Source organism: Carcharhinus amblyrhynchos, chromosome 23 (genome assembly GCF_965287045.1).
Source record: "Carcharhinus amblyrhynchos chromosome 23, sCarAmb.v2.hapA, whole genome shotgun sequence".
Lineage (NCBI taxonomy): Eukaryota > Metazoa > Chordata > Chondrichthyes > Carcharhiniformes > Carcharhinidae > Carcharhinus > Carcharhinus amblyrhynchos.
This window is the reverse complement of record NC_137346.1, coordinates 21,044,377-21,063,842: the sequence shown is the minus strand read 5'-3', so window position 1 is coordinate 21,063,842 and position 19,466 is coordinate 21,044,377. Positions and strand designations below refer to the sequence as shown.

General features: G+C 39.5%; 1 protein-coding gene across 1 annotated transcript in view; it reads left to right on the top strand.

The window, feature by feature from the left end:
* aatf (apoptosis antagonizing transcription factor) overlaps positions 1–19,466 on the top strand; it is a 102,568-nt gene that overhangs the window by 43,054 nt on the left and 40,048 nt on the right. The window contains exons 5-8 of the mRNA XM_080210735.1: positions 5,913–6,027; positions 6,891–7,080; positions 8,594–8,758; positions 10,677–10,760. Of these exons, the coding sequence (XP_080066861.1) occupies positions 5,913–6,027; positions 6,891–7,080; positions 8,594–8,758; positions 10,677–10,760 (554 nt within the window). The remainder of the gene's footprint in view (positions 1–5,912; positions 6,028–6,890; positions 7,081–8,593; positions 8,759–10,676; positions 10,761–19,466) is intronic.

Below are 19,466 nucleotides of genomic sequence, written 5' to 3'. Positions count from 1 at the left end.
CACCACACTTTGTACAGTGAACTAATGAGGACAAAGTGGAAGAGGAAAGCAAACGTATTCAGGCTCTTTATGATGTTTGCATTATATGATGTCTTGGATGTAATTGATGTTCAGAAAATCCACACTTTATGTGGATTCCTGTCAGAAATAATACAGAAAAGAACACCTCAATGGATAACTAACCAATGAAAAGTTAACACTAATTATTCTAGGTATTTTTGACGGATGTCCACATGATTAGACAACTAATTGTATATATTTTCAAAATCAAAATTCTGAACATGTTAATAAATATCAATCTATAAACCTATATTTTGAGTGTGTACATAATGTGTAGGATCTATATTAGTAACTCAGATGGCATGCTTTGCTGCTTATAACAGCTCATTTAAATGGCTGATTACCTGCTAATAAAGGATTTTTGCTAACTATATATTGGCATTCAAATTAAGTTTGATAAGGTATTAAACACGCATAAGGTTGGGCTGAATTAATACTTTCAACACTCTTCCGTCAGTCGGATTGAAAGTCTAAATTCATCAGAGCTTCTTTCTGTCAGAATTACAATTCTGTAGGGTATTACCGGATAAACTGAAAAGTAGCACTAGTGCGCTTTAGGATTATGGAATAATGCTAATTCAGCAGCAGAGCAGTTCATATGTTATTCTTTGTTAAGGAACTTTGCAGAACCTTAATGTTGAAGCTTATTGTCATTCCGAGTTGATAATCTTCGACTGGTTTAATAATTTTTCCTCATGCCTGGATAGTCTGCAAGTTGCACAATAATCACTCAGGCAGCTTTGTAATCAATGCCCACAGTAATAGGATTCCTCTGGCCACTGGCAATTAATAAATTTGTGTCTTTTTAAAACACTAGCAAGTTGGCCTGAAATACGAGTGACTAGCTTCTCATTTGCATATTTATTGCAGTGGAAAAATTCACAAGGAATGATTGATGTGGAGCCTGCCTTTTGAATTCCAAACAGCACATTATTATGAAATGAAAAATGCTGGTGTACAGTTGATTAAAGTTGAAGACGGCAGGATCGGTGTTTTTTAGATTGTAGGAGAATTAAAGGCATACTTTAATGGATGTTGACAAGAAATGAACTAACAAAAGCAAAGCAAAGGATTTGCTTGAAAAGATTTAATCAAATGTATTCTTGGGATTAATTGCAGGGGACGACTAGAGAAAGCAGCAGGCTTGTGGATTTGAATGAAAACCATTGTTCTCAGGTCACAGATGTGGGTTTCCTGTCATATTGAGCGATAGACTTGCTATCCTAAGAGTGATGGTGGACGAAGCAGCTTTTTTTGAAAGTCATTCCTCCTTTGCTTAATAAGTAACAGTCATACTTTCCTGAACCGTCTCAGAAAGTGGCTGAAAATGATCCAAAAAGACAAGGATGTATCGAAGACTTTGCCCCGACCATTTCGGGGACCTATTTTTCAGCCATATTCATCCTCTTGTTAGCTATCTGAGAATTGCGGCTGAGGAGACATAATTGAAAGAAAATATGCATTTTAGCACCCATCAAAAAATGTATTTTATTTCCCCCCTATTTGATATTCAGCAATAGAAATGTTAATGATTTTTTTGTGGAAACATAATAAAAGCTGCTTGCATGTGTTAAAGATTGTAAGGGGAATGTGCTCAAATAGTTAATCGAAGGTTAAAAAACAGACGTTTGCTGTAAACTGTAGAAAATTGAATCACCCTGCTGAATAAACAAACTACTTGACACAAATATTGCAGTAAATACCTTAATACTTAAACTCCTAAACATATGACACTTTATTTTTTTCCCCATAACTTTGATTAATTATTTTCTGTATGACTGTATTGCAGATTATTGGGTTTATTCTGAATAGTGCCTGGAGAACCTGGCTTTTAAGTTTTATTTAAAGGGAAAAAATATCCACTGATGCCCTTAAAAGTTCAAAAATGAGTGGTCATGTATTGAATATTTATTAGGCGGTGTATTCTTGATTGGCATTTATCTACAGCTCTATTTTCCAACAATTTAAGGCTGCTGTCAGCACTTTGTGGGCTTCTCGCTTCTCACAACTATATTCCTCCCCCAAAAAGCTAAATAGAACTCAGGTTGACGTGTGAGAAATAAATAAGGAGATTGTGGAAATGCATTAACACCCAGTAAAATAGCAAATTTTTCAGAATATTAAAGTTGACATTCGGTAAACTTAAGAAACAGATCATACAGTGACACAGGGTGAACTAGTTGCCCAAGGCAGGCAGATTTACAGTGCAGTAAGTGGCAATCAATTTCTATATGAAACCAGAATACAAGAAATCATCAATAAAATAGATATGTAGCCATTTCTAGTTTCCTGCGCAAATTCCAGGTCCTTAGTTCCCCAATCTGTCTTCTCTCCTTTAACCCTTTCCCTTTGCCAATCCCTACTGCTCACTAGGTTTGTCACTTGAATTGATTAATGTCTCCATAATATGTTTAATTAATGTAAGAAAAACTTTAAAGGGAGAGGGCATGTTCTAATTTCTGCTCCTTTTGTGTTGTCGGCTTATCGTACCTTACGGCTGTTGCACTTTAATCAGAGCGTCCCAACATCCAGCACCGTTATGAAGAGCAGCAATGATGTGCAACAGTCCCACTCCAACCAATTCGGTTGTTCAGTTACTACTACTGAAAAAAAAATCACTTTATGCCAAGCCCTGAACCGAATTCCACTTTTTCATTATATTTGTATGTTGAGAGGTATGCCAATTATATGCTCATACGAATGGATACGATAAACAATTTACCCTTCCTCGCATGTGCAGATTCAGCAACGTTTGAGCATGTGTGCCCCTGTAGTTGTGAAAGTGGCAGCTGTGATGAAAGCCTTTACCACTGCATCTGATATCACATATTGTCATTTACATGTGTAAGCAATTGGAAATGTTTAAATGTTAATGATATTGACGAAAACCAAAACCCCTGATTTATACATAGTGACCTATAACTTGGACACTAGTACTTCAATTAATACAATTAGCTGTTTAACCCTTTCACCATGACTAGTGAACTTGACTGACTATAAGAACTTAAATTCTTCATTGTCCTTCCATGTACCAGTTGATTAGTTCCAGGCATTTTACAAAATAGCATAGTCACAAGTTTTTCTGTTCTCTCCTGAATTCACAGTAAATTCCTAAAATCTAAAATTGATACTTTAAGAAAAAAACTGAAGGAAATTATAACGAAAACAGAAAACGTTAGAAAGACTCAAAACTGCTTCTGGTTCACATCCGAAACGTTCTCACCACAGATGCTGACTGACTTGCTGAGTGTTCTTGTATTTTCTATGAATTAATATTTTAGTTGCCCTTCTAGAAATTGTTTGACTTGACTAGCTACCAGTAACTAAAAGTATCAGCTTTTACTCAAATAATTTATCAAATATCCTAAATTAATCCTGGTGAATGTTGTGTCTGGTTGATGTGTGCTAACTCGTGCATTGAATTTCTGTCCTGGGTGTTTTGTCGTTTGGTTGTAATCCACACTTTTGTACAATGGATTGAACATTTAGTGCCCTCAGCTCCAACGATAGTTCCAACCTCTAAATAAATTCCTGTCATTTGAAATCCCTGAAAAGTTATTTAGCACCTCCAACTGATTGTTGTTTTAAATTCCCAACATAAACACAGCAAATTAAAAGTGTAAATAAAGCATTTATCTCAAGCTTTTTAAGCAATATCCTCCTGCATTTGAGGCCCTTGGTGGGTGACAACTATCTCATTCTTTCAAACTGCGATCTGCATCGATGCTTGAGAGGTTGAAAAGCTGTCTACAGTGAAAGGGCAATCATTGATGCATGTCAAATGCCCTCCATATGTTGGGATGCACATCAAATCCAGGTTTCATTGTAAAGAAGATTCTCAAAATATTCCAGCTCAACCAGAGTTCTGGCTACTTCATCTTAACATTGAATTAACCTGTCCCTACTAGGGTTTTATTAATGTAGTTAAGTATTTAACAAGGTATTGAGGAAAGAGTTTGATGATACCGCAAGCCTGATCAAAATGGTAGATTTTGAGCATTTTGTTTTCAGATGGCATGGTAGTTGAGGATGAGTGTTCAAATGCAGGAGTGCGATGGCTTTCATTCTACGACATTAGCGAGAAAGGGGAGATTTAAAGATGGAAGGAGTTTGGAGCAATTTAATGGGTGCAAAGTTTTGACGTGGGAAGAGCATTTGAAGTAAAGAAACAGCAAAAGCTTGAAAAAGAATAAATGAGCTTGGTTCAAATGTCTTGCAAATTCAGTGGATAAAAGGACTAAAATTGTCCCCGCTTGCTGGCTGAACTTAGTGGAATGCCTTAACAAGAGCATGATTTCCCTTGCAGAGCATTCTCTTGAGTAATTTAGTACCTTTTATTGGAATTGATCCCTCAAAATGCAGCTGTCTGAGGCAAATATGCTACGTTAGGAAGAGAAAGAACATTTGCACTCAAACTTGGCCTGCCACAGCTCGGGATGGGAGGGGAGGGGGTTCAAATCACCAGGTGATTTTTATATCTTGAGGGATTTTATTTTTGTTGGCATTCATTAAATATTAGAATAGCAAGTTTAATTGTAATATATCTTGCTTTAGCGTCCGTGATTTTAAATGTAAGTCTAGGCATAATGTACTTGGCAAACATGTTGAGCAGTTTCATCTGAATACTATCTGTAGGTCACTTAATTTTCTGTGTACAATTTATGGACTCCAATTTTTCTGCTTAATTTTGGATTTCCAGTTCTTTCTGGATGAGGAGATAAATTAATATAATTACTGTCCCAGGGCATTTGCATATATGTGTAGATTTGTATGTGTTTGTGTAAAGTGAACAAGTTTTAAATTGTGGGTAGGACTATATAACATTGGCTTGATGTTGTGGATTTGTATTAACTGTATCGCCTCCATGTTGGGAGGTGAGAACTTTCGTCATAGGCCATGCACAATCATGATTTCGTGGAGTTGTCTTTGGTTGTGGTCATCCAATGGATACTCGCGTGCATTATAAAATACTTGACTTTGTTTTACTTTTAGCTCTTCAATAAATTTTGAAGACTTCAAGGCAATGTTCCTGCTTTGGCCACTGCTTTTCCTCATGGTTTATTTCTCCTATTTTCTGTTCAGTCACTGTCCTCATCCCTTTCTGTGGAAAACAAATCTCAACAGCCCCCTGCCTGCCCCTTTCTTTTGGAGTAGCATGAATGAAGTGCCTGTGCTGCATGTTCATCTCAACAAAGCTGACAAAAAAATAATTCCAGTCACATTACAGGGTTGACTTCAACCTTTAGGATTGTCAATGCAGCCTTTGTTCCGAAACTCTGCCTTCAGCACAGGACCTAATGAATAAATCTAGTAATGTTATTAGAATCCCTATAGCGCATAAAGAAGCCATTTGGCCCATTGAGTCTGCATTGATTCTCCAAAACAGCATCCTCTGCCTTACTTCATAACCCCACACATTTACCACGGCTGACCCACCTAACCTCTGCATCTTTGAACTTTTGGAGGAAAGCTGAGCACCTGGAGGAAACCCATGCATACATGGGGAGAATGTGCAAACTCGATGCAATCACCCAAGGCCAGAATTAAACCCGGGTCCCTGGCGTTGTGAAGCAGCAGTGCTAACCATTGTGCCGATATTTATAAGATTTCATCTGAACTATATTTCATTCTTGTGGGGCTACCTTCATTTTGTGACCAATGAAGACAATTTCAGGTCAAGTCTTTAAAGGCCTCACTGGTTTAAAAAAAATCATAAGCAGGAGCTTAATCCCATGTTAATTCCATATTTTCTCTACAAATTGAAAAGTTTACCTACGAAGTGACAAAAAAGGTTCAATTAATAATTAATTATAGTCTGATGTGTAAACTACATGCATGTCTTTTCCCGTTAGGTTGCAAAGCACTGAAGGCACTGCTCAGGTCACTAGTTGAGCTTCAGGATGAACTGCTTTTCCAGTATCCGGGCACACGGCATTTTGTCGATGGCAAGAAGCCAGAACCAGAAAGGTAAGTGTGGTGATATGAAAGTGGATAGCAGTAAGTGAGTCGATAATGGGATATTTCAGTCACTTGCTTTCTGTTCTAAAATGCTGCCCATACAGTATTCAGACTAATTACAGCGGATGTTGAGCAGGTGTTTGTGAAGCTGTTGGGAGTTGCAGCCGACAAGATTGTCTTGGCAGTCCAAGAACCGTCCCAGTGGACATGAATTTGCAGCCTTTATTTGGCTGTCAAAATGAATGCTGGTGATTTCAGACTCAAAAGATTTATACGACACTTACAATGAGTTTTGTAGGTGCCAAATCTTTCTCCTGTTGTTTTAAGTATCTTTCTCCATGTGTAGTACATCTTACCAGTAACTCTAAGTTGTCTCTTTTCATATTGGCATTTTACTGCTGTATAAATATTAGTCAATATTCTAATTTCTTTTTTCAGTTCTTACATAAACTGGATCTATATCCATTAAATGGTTAGCACTTGACAGTTACCAAAGTTGCTTGATGTATTTTCCAGGGAAATTTAGTTGGAGCTGTAGGTATTATTGTTTCAAAGGAGGTGTCTGTTGCTTCTCTAAGAAGCAGATTGATTTGATTCCCTGGATGGACAGCCCACTTACAAACTTGTGAAATAAAAATGTCAAGCGCTTGAAATAAAACCTGAGGAAATACACCTCTAAATTAGCTTAAAGGTGCATTCAAGAGCATCACATGTCAAAAATGTCATTGCTAATAATAGTAAGAGCAAAACATTTGGTGATGTTGAGGTATTACCAAGAGTTAACCAGGATTGCAGTTATTAATTGTGAATTTTGTACTTGTGCAAGGAAAATAGAAGCCATTTTTATAAGGTGCCACTTCCTTTGTTTTCAGTGAAGAGATTCCCAGTGACGGTGAAGTGGCGGAAGTGCAGAAGAGGGAAAGGCCGCAAAAAAGGAAGCTTGAATTGGACGAGTTCCCAGAGTTCATCGCTAAGCGGTTTGCTGACTTCAAAACGTTTCGGAACAGTACATTGCAGAAATGGCATGAAAAGACAAAATTAGCTTCAGGCAAAATGAGCAAGGTGAATTGACCTTTTGTTTCTGCATTGTTTTTGATTCTTTTTCTGAGTAGGAGGGAAGATTTTATTTGAAAAGTGACAAGAACTGTTTGCAAGGATGTTTTGCAGCTATGACAAAATGAAGTTTTGTAAATGCATGCACATGACAGGTTTGGTGTATGGTTGCGTAAAAGATACAATTAATACATATGAGGATCTTTATTGCCTTGGTCTTGTTCCTGTGGCAGACTTTGTTCAGAATGAGTTATTTATCCATCAAAAGTGCAGTAGATGATCTCATCTGACCTCACCAAAGTTCTGAGGCTGCATCCCGATCATCTTGTACAGATGGAAGGAAGCTGACCTAACCCTTAGTCTTGATGCAGAACATGTTCAGTGAAATATTTCACATTATTGAAAATGTTATTGCATTTATATTTGGTGCAGGTGAGGGCAACGATATTTTTGTTTAGCTTATGGTCATCTTTCTTCATTACGCGATATTGGATCAAATATCTTAGTAAGTATGTTTAATCAAACACAATTAAAGCTTGTGGAATCTCTATAACAAGAAGAGGGGTTTGATGAATAATTGATCATCCTTCTATTTAATCAGGTGCATTTTTGAAATTTTGATCGGTCTATTATTGTTTTCTATAAACAGCAAACTATTTTTCTTCACTTCATAATTTCTGATGATGTTTGACAAGCTAACTCCTGGTCTCTAGGTCTAAAACCAGAAGTTAATCACCAGAGTTGTCCGGATTCTACCAGGTGCTGAATAAACAGATTCATCTGGATCAACTATCCAAATTCCAAAAAAACATTAGATGATGGCACACATTTTATCCGGATTGTGCAAAAGTAATCCCTGACTCGTATCAACATTTTGGCATGTGGATAACTAAAACTTCATTGTATTTGTTTATAGATTTTGTTGGCTGGACTCATGTGTAACATTTATCCTGGGAAGACAATGGCCTAGTGGTGTTATCACTAGATTATTAATCCAGAAACTCAGCTAATTCCAGAGCCAAAGCAATGTGGTTGACTCTCAACTGCCCTTGGGCAACTAGGGATGGGCAATAAATATTGGCCAGCAGTTAGGAATGGGTTAACTGCAACCTTCCACTTTTGACCTAATTTGTATGTTAATTGTTCAGTAGTACCCACTGGGATGCATAAATAGGTTACAGGTGGCACTGGGTGTTAGGGTGTATGTATGTGGATTTGTAAAAGAAAATAAAGTGAGTTTGTGAAGAAGCTGGACTTGCAGGATCTTTTATTACTGGACTACAACTTGAAGGTTTAACACCAGCCAGTGATGCCCATGATCCACGAATGAACAAAAAAAAAAGCTTTTTGCTTCATAGATTCTGTAAATTTGCTTTTATTTTTAAGAAAGTGACCTGTGGGGAAGGACCATTAATTAAAACTGAAAGATAATTTTGATCTTCATCCAAGAAGTAGCACTCAAGCTGTCATTATGAAATGGAATGTTACCTGAATTCTTGCTGTCCTGATATTGTTGTTTCAGGGGTTCAGCGCTTTTGAGCGTTCAATCTTGACCCAGATTGAGCAGATTTTGATGGATAAAGAGAGGTTGCTACGACGGACGCGGACCAAAAGATCCTTGTATAAGATTCTTGGCAAAGCAGAAGATGATTCCCTGAAGATTCCAGAAACTATGCCTGAGGAAATGGTATGTCAATAAAAAAATTAAAACTCTAAATTTGTATTCTGAAGGTCTGTTTTTTAAAAAGAATAGCTTCTCTGGTTGGATATGTAGATTGGGGGGATTAGTGGGTTAACTATGCGGGGTGGGCCTGGGTGAGAATCTCTGTCAGACTGTCGGTACAGACTCAATAGGCCAAATGGTGGCCTCCTTCTGCACAATAGATATTCTGAGATAAAAACAAACGTGTAACTGAGTCTCAGTCCCAAAAGACAAAAACAGAAAATGCTTGAAAAACAGAATAGGTCAACTAACATCAGTGGAGGGAACAGACAGTTAAGCTTCCAATTTATAGCTTGCAGCTGAGCCCATGAACTGGTGGGTTTTGATGAAGGGTACAGACCTAAAACACCCACTGCCTGTTCTTTCAGCGGAAGGCTGATTTGCTATGTGTTTCCAGCTGTTTCTGTTTATGATTTGCAGAGTTTTGTTTTTTTTCAAACAAGAACATTCCAGGTTCAGTCCCAACCTGTGCTATGTTTACTGATCTCAGCTGGAGTGATTGAAGGAGCTGTGTGGTTTGACTCACTGCCCCAGGCAGTGGAGAGAGAAGCAGTTAGGATTCGTAGTCCTGATCATTATCCAGTGACACCTGCTGGAAAGTGTGTGTCGTGGTGTGGACAGGTTTGGGCTTGACTAGTAGTGCCTGCTGCCCCACCTCCAACCCCATGCAACACACACACACAGTCTTAAAACTGGCAGCACTAACTGTTAAAGCACCACCTGAAGAATGACTACTTGGGTGAGGTCCCAGAGGGAAACAATGGAAGTGTAATCCAAGAGGCATTAACACTTTCAGGAGGGTAAAAATATCGTCAGTCTTTTGGGACATTTGGGATTTTGAAGCAAGGTTTAATACCATTGCTTTAAAATTTAACTTAAATGCTTTGGATTTCCTGTATCGTTCTGGTATTGTGCTTGGTGTGGCGTTTCTCTGTTGTACTCGTCGAATGAATTAATGATTGGATGCCCTTTTGAAGCTTTCAAAATGCACGCTGTTTGGAAATTGTAAACTCTACTTTTAATGTTGGATACTATCAAAAAGAATGGACTCAAAACATTGAACAACTATTTACAGCTTAGATTTGACATTTCTAAAGTAAATTATACTATGCTCAGAAATACCTCAAAGGCAACCTTAGTGGACAAGTGACATGACAGTGAGCCACCAGACAAGCAAAGCCCAAGCAGTCGGTGTCATGTTGCCGAATTTCAGCCATTGCTGTCACTGTCTTCACTTGTTCACTCCTGAAAAGGGCACTTGTGTGAACATTGGGTTTGTGTGGTCTTAAATGTGATTTCTCCTGTGGATAAATGGCTGGCCAAAACCACACATGAAAAGTGGATTTGCAGCCAAATTATTGGACATACCCATGAATGTATCAGAGAACTGTAGAATCCTTAGTGCAGAAGAAGGCCATTCGGCCCATTGAGTCTGTGCCAACTCTCCAAAGAGCATCTTATGCTGTCCCACCTCCATCCCGCCCTATCCCCATAACCTCATTGCACATTTACCATGGCTAATCCACCTAACCTACACATGTTGGGACCCTGAGAGGCAATTCAGCAAGACCAATTCACCTAACCTGCACATCTTTGGGATGTGGGAGGAAACCAGAGGAAATCCACGCAGGTTTGGGAGAACATGCAAGACAGTCATACAAGGCTGGAATTGAACCTCGGTCCCTGGTGCTGGAGGCAGCAGTGCTAATTATTGTTCCACAAATCTATGCCTTCAGTAGTGGCAAATACCAGAGATTTGTTAAAATGTACAAAGTATCTTTTATGTATCTAGGCAGTAAGAGAAATATGACCATGCTTTTAGTGAACTTTGAATTATTTTTTCCCTGACCTCTGTAATGGATTGATTTTTTTTTCTACACAGGAGGCTGCGCCACAAAGAAAGTCAAATGCACATCTGAATGACATAGATGAAGAGATTTTTGATGATGACGACTTTTACCATCAGGTAAGTGTCCATTAACAGAATAAGGGGTTCACCTACCCAAGCAACTGTTTGGATATCAATGAAGCATCTAAATTGACGTGAGTAACCTAGCGATAGAGGAGACAAGGGTCATTGTAGTTCAGGTTGCTCCAAATCAGAGAAACATTTCAGTCAGCAAGTCTTGCATTAAGAGACATTTTGCAATAAATCATCTCAGAAAAGATACGGAGCTGGCACTTGTTCTGGATGAACAGAGTAGTGACCTGGATAATAGACATTGTTATCAACTCCTACTTTTTTTTTCAAAGCTGGATTAAAATGCCAAACACAGTGAATAACTGTGATCAAGTTCAAGTAATGTCACATGGCTAAGCATTTTTTATTCTGGGGGACGCAGGGGATGTGATCTTCCAAAGTCACGTGAAGTGGCACTAAGTGATGTTGTGTGAATAGTTCAGCTGGGGAGGTACCGCAGCGTCTTGGAAAAGTACTTAGCGTTCACTATGAATATGATTTATGCCCATGCTGTACGCGAGGCTACAATGTACCTTAACCCAACCAGCATACCGTCAACAATCCAAGCGAGTTGCTTTTATAATATGCTGGGCAGCAGTGCATCATTCAGTCAGAACCTTTGTAACAAGCTTGAATATCACAAGCTGCTTCAATAGACACGTCTTTTGTAGTGATTGGTTCAGGTTTTAGATATTTCAGATGGCAGCATGAGAAGCAGGAAAGTTGAAATTCTCACTAATTTGAATAATGGCCGGCCTGTGAAGGAATCACTGATGGAGTCATAGAGATTTCAAGCACGGAAACAGACCCTTCGGCCCAACTCGTCCATGCAATGATAGACCACAACTTCACGCTTCCTAGCCCAGTCTGCACGCGGTTGACATTCTGAAGTGGTGATTTTCAGGGGGGTAATAGCATCGAACAATGGCAGTTTGCCCTCAACCCCTCCCCCCACCCCCAACCAAATCTGGCCCAACATAATGAATGGGTTTTCAAATTAATTTGCCTTTCTTTCCATCCACGATGTAAATGTTTTATGTTAACATTTTAATGTCAAGAATGTTCTGTCACTATGTTCTTGTGTTATGGCTAATTACTGGATAACCCTGCTTCACACAGATAACAGCAGATGACAGTGACAGAGCTTTGGTGCTGTAATTTGAAAAAAAAACACGTTATATTTCAAACTGTGAAACTGACGTCCCTGGATGGTTTAGAAAACCATCAGAATCGCAAGGATTGGGCAGCAGTGCTGAATTGTTCACTTCTATGTGTAAATGTTAAGAGATTTTGCCTATTCTTTTAGTGTTTCAATTTTTGAAACTTCTAGACCATCACTTGATGCCTCTCATGTTTGCTTTTCGGATGTTCCAGGAGGAGAAAATGACTGAGAGTAAAGTCAACTGTGGTTGACCTTGGGGTGGCATGGTGGTGCGATGGTTAACATTGCTGTCTCACAGTGCCAGGGACCTGGGTTCAACACCGACCTTGGGTGGTGGCAGACTGTGTGGAATTTGCACATTCTCCCGATGTCTGCGTGAGTTTCCTCTGGGTACTCTGATTTTCTCCCAAGTCCAAAGATGTGCAGGTTAGGTGATTGGCCATGATAAATTGCCCCTTAGTGTTCCAAGATGTGTAGGTTTGTGAGTTAAGTATGTGGGGCTGTGGGGATTGGGCTGGATAAGATTTTTTAAAAAGAGTCGGTGCACACTCAATAGGCTGAATGGCCTCTGTCTGCACTGTAGGGATTCTATGGTTCTATGGTGTGATTGCCAAAAATGAATGCACGAAAAGAAAACTTTTTCATAAAGATGTTGACTAACACAAATGAGACATTAATCTTGGAGAAGAAGCAATAGGCCTGTACTCGTTGAAGTTTAGAAGGATGGGGGAGGGGGATCTTATTGAAATCTATAGGATACAGCGAGACCTGGATAGAATGGACGTGGAGAGGATGTTTCCACGAGTCGTAACATCTAGAACCGAAGGACACAACCTCAGATTAAAGGGACAATCCTTTAAAACAGAGATGAGGAAGAATTTCTTCAGCCAGAGAGTGGTGAATCTGTGGAACTCTTTGCCGCAGAAGGCTGTGGAGGCCAGGTCATTGAGTGTCTTTAAGACAGAGATGGATAGGTTCTTGATTAATAAGGAGATCAGGGGTTATAGGGAAAAGGCAGGAGAATGTGCTGCCAAGTGGATACAAACGAATGGTCTAGTTGGACCAATGAGCGGCACAGGCTTGGAGGGCCGAAGGGCCTGTTTCTTGTGCTGCACTGTTCTTTGTTCTTTGAATGGGGATGAGAAAAAAAATCAGTCATGATTGAATGGCAGAGCAGACTCGATGGACCGTGTGGCCCAATTCTGCTCCTTTGTTTTAGGGCGTTAGAACATAAGAACATAAGAAATGGGAGCAGGAGTAGGCCATCCAGCCCTTCGAGCCTGCCCCGCCATTCAATAAGATCATGGCTGATCTGTCGTGGCTCAGTTCCACGTTCCCGCCCTCTCCCCATAACCCTTAATCCCCTCGCTTATCAAAAACTCATCCACCCGCGTCTTAAAAATATTTAGCGAGGCAGCCTCCACCATCTCAACGGGCAGAGAATTCCAGAGATTCACCACCCTTTGAGTGAAGAAGTTCCTCCTCAACTCCGTTCTAAACTGCCCCCCCTTTATCTTGAGGCTGTGCCCCCTAGTCCTACTGTCCTTTCTGAGCGGGAAGAGTCTCTCCACCTCTATCCTATCCATCCCATTCATCATCTTATACGTCTCAATGAGATCTCCCCTCATTCTTCTAAACTCTAACGAGTACAAGCCTAGTTTATTCAGCCTCTCCTCATAACTCAACCCCCTCAACTCCGGTATCAGCCTAGTAAACCTCCTCTGCACTCCCTCCAAGGCCAAAATATCCTTGCGTAAGTACGGCGACCAAAACTGCACACAGTACTCCAGCTGCGGCCTCACCAATGCCCTATACAGCCGCATCAAGACCCCCCTACTTTTATATTCAATCCCCCTCGCTATGAAGGCCAGCATCCCGTTAGCCTTCCTGACCACCTGCTGCACCTGCAGGCTGGGTTTTTGCGACTCATGCACAAGGACCCCGAGGTCCCTCTGCGCCGTTGCCTGCTGCAGTTTTTTGCCACGTAAGGAATAGTCCTTCCTACCATTATTCCTACCAAAGTGGACCACCTCGCACTTGCCAACATTAAATAACGTTAATAGAAAGAGTTCCAATTATTTGAATCACTTTGTGTTCTTTACCATCTTGCTGTCATGCTCATCAACCTGCTGCAATATTCTAATGGAGCCCACTGCAAGATGGGGGAACAGAGCCTCGTTTTCTGAGTGGGCACTCTTCTGAGCTCAACATGAAGTTTAACGACTTCAGACCATGAAGTCTGTCTCCTGTTTTGAACTCCTCCTCCATGCATTTTCCCCCAGCCAACTGCTAGTCTCTATGTCATGTTTAAAGCTTTAAGACAGCTGACCATTATCCTGTCACTAACACCTACTCTGGACCAATGCTTATTTTGTTTACTGTGACAATAACCATTTCCTCTGCCCCTTTGTTCCATGACATCTTTGCTATTTAATCATTTCATCCTCTATTTCCATCTCATTGTATTGGCTTAAAACATGAACTCTCTTTCTCTCTCCACAGACCCTGTCGGATCTTCTGAGCTTTTGCAGCACTTTGTTTTTATTTCAGATTTTCCATGTTCTCTATCAACTATTTATAAAATAGTTAATGATTTAGCCAGATTTTTTAACACTTAATTTTTAAACATAATTTTGAGAATAAAGATATTTGCTTCACTTGCCAAAAAAGGCTTCATTTTGAATGCATTGTGCTTACGTTTATATAACTACTTAAAATAGCCCTCAAAAACTGGAGAAGTTGAGATGGATTACCTAGTACATAATTAGTACATCTATTAACATATTTAGTAATTAGAAATTGTAATTATATTAGGTATTCTTTCTTACATTTTCGATATTAAAAGCGTCACCCTTGTTAGGAGTTAATAAAAGTGAAGGAGTTAAATTACAGAAGTATCACATCACTGAGTAAACCCAGTGTGTCTCTGATGCAAAAATTTCATTAGTTCCCCAAAGGATTCGCCACATCTGAAACAGCAGCAAGTCAGAGAGATTCTGACGTTCTTTTGGTTGAATGATGGTTGACACTTGTTAACGCAGCAACTGCAGAATGTTCCAGATTGTGTGGCTGCTGTGCCAACTCATTCTGTCCAAGTGAAGTAAATAGAAACTGAAACGCTAGCCAACATCTGGCATCGCAGCAAGGAATGGGTGCAAGTCTTGACTCCTGTAGACTTTAAATATGGTGCTTAGACTGTGGAGGCTTTAATCACTTAGCCAAACCTTGACAGATTTCGACGACAGCTCATCCCTGCCTTGTACATCACCCACAGACATCTGCTGAGCTGCAAGGCGGTAGCACATTCATTTTCCTTTATAGTTTTCAATACATTTCTTCAGAGAGATGATCTGTAAAGATTACTGCTTCATTGTGTACAAGTAATTGTGGGAAGTGAGTGGTTGACAGACATAGTGTTGCACCTGTTTCGCTGACCTGGTTAATTTCTTCTGTTGAGTGGGATTTGGCAGAGAGAGCCACTGAACTTGCTGCAGTGATTAAGGGCACACGTTTACAGAGCAGCAGTGGTATGTGGGTTTACAGTGTCATAAGCCCATGCATTGGTGGATTTGTATCTTTTATTTAGCTGCCAGAAGTGACTATGATGAACAACAATAGATAAACTGACAGATTGTCTGCCAGAGAGATGTTGGAAATAGGTCAAACGAATAGAGCGTTGATGGGAGGGATGCTTTCTAGTAATATAGTGAGTGCAGTGGTGCCATTTAAGTTTGTGTAATGATAATATCAGAATAGACCTGCAAATTATTGGTATCCTGAAAGTTCTGTTGAAAACTGCAACAAGTCTATGTTTTAATAAAATTGACTAATATTAACAGGCATAATTCAGTTCATGGAAAATTGTAGTAATATAGTGTGTTTTGATAAACTGTGATCCAATAGCTTTTAAAGTGCACATATTTGGTAAATATGTTCGTCAGAATGCTGAACACTAGTGCTGAGAAATTGAACGCATTCAATTTTGTCATTGTCCATCAGCCTTGAGCACTTCTGGGTTGGCTAAACCACAAGCAGATTCAGAGTAAAGTTCCAAATTTCTGTCTCAACAAACCTCAATTCCAGCTTCAGCAAAGGATCCTATACTTTACATTTTCTGCCACCCATCCTTGTGACCCAGTGATTGAACTTGTCTGCACGGTTCTGAAGAATGAGCCGTTCTCCTCATTGTGAATTGAGACTGCCCGAACTCACCTCACAAAAAGCATCCTCTCGACCTGAAAAGGCAGAGGAGGAGACATTTAACTTATCATTGAGTTTTAGTCAAACTCAGGACAAGTGACAGGGTGGCGTGCTAACCCACTGTGCTACTCAATTCAATAATCAACCATCACTTTGTATTTTACACGTTGAATCTGTCCTCATTCACCTCCTCATTGAAATTAAGCTGAGCCTTGGAGCAGCATTGCTGTTTGAATTTGTGAGAATTGATGACTATTGGACTGGCAGAAAGCAACAGAATATGAATGCTGTGATGGAGAGATTGAAGATTTTTTTTCTAATCATTGTCCTCAAGTTTGCAGTTTTCTGATCATAGCTGTAGTGCAATGGTTATCAAATAATGTAAGTTTAGCACTTAGATTAATGTTTGTAGTGTAAAAAGAAGTTGCTGTGGATCTTGTGAGTTTGTGGAATTCACAATCCCAAAGTGCGGTGGATGCTGGAACAGTGAGCAAATTTAAGGAGGAGTTAGACAGATTTTTAATTGGTAATGGATTGAAGGGTTAAGGGGAGAAGGCAGGAAAATGAGGATGAGGAGCATATCAGCCATAATCGAATGGCAGAGTGGACTCGATGAGCTAAATGGCCTAATTCTGCTTCTATATCTTATGAACTTAGTGATAATTGCTCTTAATTAGTTGGCTAAGAAAGAAAGACTTTTTTTTTAAGAAGAATGGAGCATCCATAGCTGAACAAGGAAATTAAGGATAGTATCAAATTTATATAAAAAAATATGCAAATGACTAAGATTTAGTGGTAGGTCAGAAGATTGGTCAAATTTTAAGAACCAGTAAATAATGACTAGAAATAATAGAGAATTAAGCAAATGGGAGAAAGCTACCAAGTAAAATAAAAACAGGCGGTAAAAATTTCTGCAAGTAATTAAATAGGAAAAGAGTAACTAAAGCTAGTGTTGGTCCTTGAGAGAATGAGGAATTGATAATGGAAAGCAAAGAAATGGCAGAAACTTTGAACATGTATTTTGTGTCTTTCTTCACTGTAGAAAACTTTAAAAATTTCCCAAAGGTACTTGAAAATCAAGAGGGGAATGGGATTGAAGTACTTAAAAAAAAAATTACCAACGAGGGAAAAGGTGCTGGGAAAACTACTAAAGGCTGACAGTAGCTATGACCAGATGGCCTGCATCCTAGAGCCTTAAAAGAAGTACCTGCAAAGAGAGCAGATGCACTGGTTGTAATATTCCTTAGAGTCTGAAAGGGTTCCAGTGGATTGGAAAATTGTTAATGTATTCAAGTAAAGAGGGTGTCAGAAAGCAGGAACTACAGGCCAGTTAGCCTAATATCTGTAAAGGAAAATTGCTGGAATCTAGTATCCATTAGGCAGAGTACCTGGGAAATCATAATTTGATCAAGCCAAGTCAGCATTGTGAGATAAGATTGTTTCTAATTTGTTAGAGTTTTTTGGGAAAATAACAAGGTGGATAAAGAGAAACCTGTAGATGTGATGTACTTGTATTTCCAGAAGGCATATGACAAGGTACCACATTGAAGGTCACTACAGAAAGTGGTGCTACCCAAGATGTACTGCACATGTGGTTTAGGGGTAACTTATTAACATGGATAAAGGTTAGCTAATAGAAAACAGAATGAAGAGAGAAATGGGCCTTTTTTAGATTGACATGCAGGGATCTGTGCTGGGTCCTCAGCTATTTACAATCTATATCAGTGATTTGATGAAGGAAACAAATATATGGTAGCTAAATTTGCCGATGATGCCAAAATAAGTAGGAAGGTAAGTTGTCAAGAGGAAGTGGAGAGTCTGCAAATGGATATAGGTAGGTTAAATGATTTGGCAGACGGAGTATTATGTGATTAAGTGTGAAGTTGTCCATTTTGTCAGGAAGAATAGGAAAGTATTTAAATAGAGAGAGATTGTGGAACTCAGTGGTATAGAAGGATTGTCCTGGTACATGAATCACAAAAAGTTAGCATGCAATTACGGCAAGTGATTAGGAAGGCAAATGGAATGTTTTGTTGCAAGAGCAATGGAATCCAAAAGCAGGTATGTTTTACTGAGGCTGTACAAACATTGATGAGACCATATGTGGAGTACTGTGTGCACTTTTGGTCTCCTTATTTCATAGAGTCATAGAGGTTTACAGCATGGAAACAGGTCCTTTGGCCCAACTTGTTCATGCTGCCCTTTTTTTTACCACTAAGCTAGTCCCAATTTGTGTGCATTTGACCTTTATCCCTCTATGCCCATCTTACCAATGTAACTGTCTAAATGCTTTTTAAAAGACAAAATTACAACCACCTCTACCACTACTCTGGCAGCTCGATTCAGACACTCAACACCCACTGTATGAAAAAATTACTCCTTTAGACCCTTTTGTATCTTTCCCTTCTCACCTTAAACCTGTGCCCTCTAGTTTTAGACTCCCTTACCTTTGGGAAAAGATGCTGACTATGCACCTTATCTATGCCCCTCAATATTATATAGACCTCTATAAGATTATCCCTAAGCCTCCTACGCTACAGGGAAAAAAGTCTATCCAGTCTCTCCTTCTAGCTCAAACCATCAAGTCCTGGTAGCATTCCAATAAATCTTTTCTGCACTCTTTCTGGTTTTCATAATGTCCTTTCTATTTGGAAAAAAAAAGATGTAATTGCATTAAAAGCAATTTAGAGAAGGTTCATTCAACTTATTCCAGGGATGAGGAGCATATTTGATGGAGAAACGTTCAGTTGGTTGAATGAGAGGTGACCTTATTGAAATGCATGAGATTCTGAGGAGATTTGATGGGGTGGACTACCAGGAGACTAGAACCAGGGCACATGGTTTAGAGAGGTCTACTGTTTAAGATAGAAATAGAGACTTTTGTTTCTCTAAGGGTTATTGATCTGTGGAATCCTCTTCCCCACAAAACAGTGGAGGCTGGGCCGTTGAATTTACTTAAGGCAGATTTTTGATAGAGAGGGGAGTGAAGAGTTTTGGCAGACAGGCTGCAAAGTGGATTTGAGATTACAACCAGATCAGCCATGATCTTATTGAATGGTGGAGCAGGCTCAAATGGCTGAATGGCCAACTCGTGCTCACAAGTCTTATGTTGGCTTATTTAAAAACAACTCGTGTCTCAAATCCACAGCAACTTACTCTGCATCGGAGGTTTGTGGTTTCAGTCCTCCTCTGAATCTGGAGTACATGATTCTGATTGACACTTCATTCTAGTGTTTTGTGGTCAGATGTGTTGCCTTGCAGCTGAGGCCCAGACCTTCAAGATTTTAGTTATGTGTCCTGTTTGCATTTTGAGTTGATATTTGTGGATTAAAATTAACTTTGTAGTGATA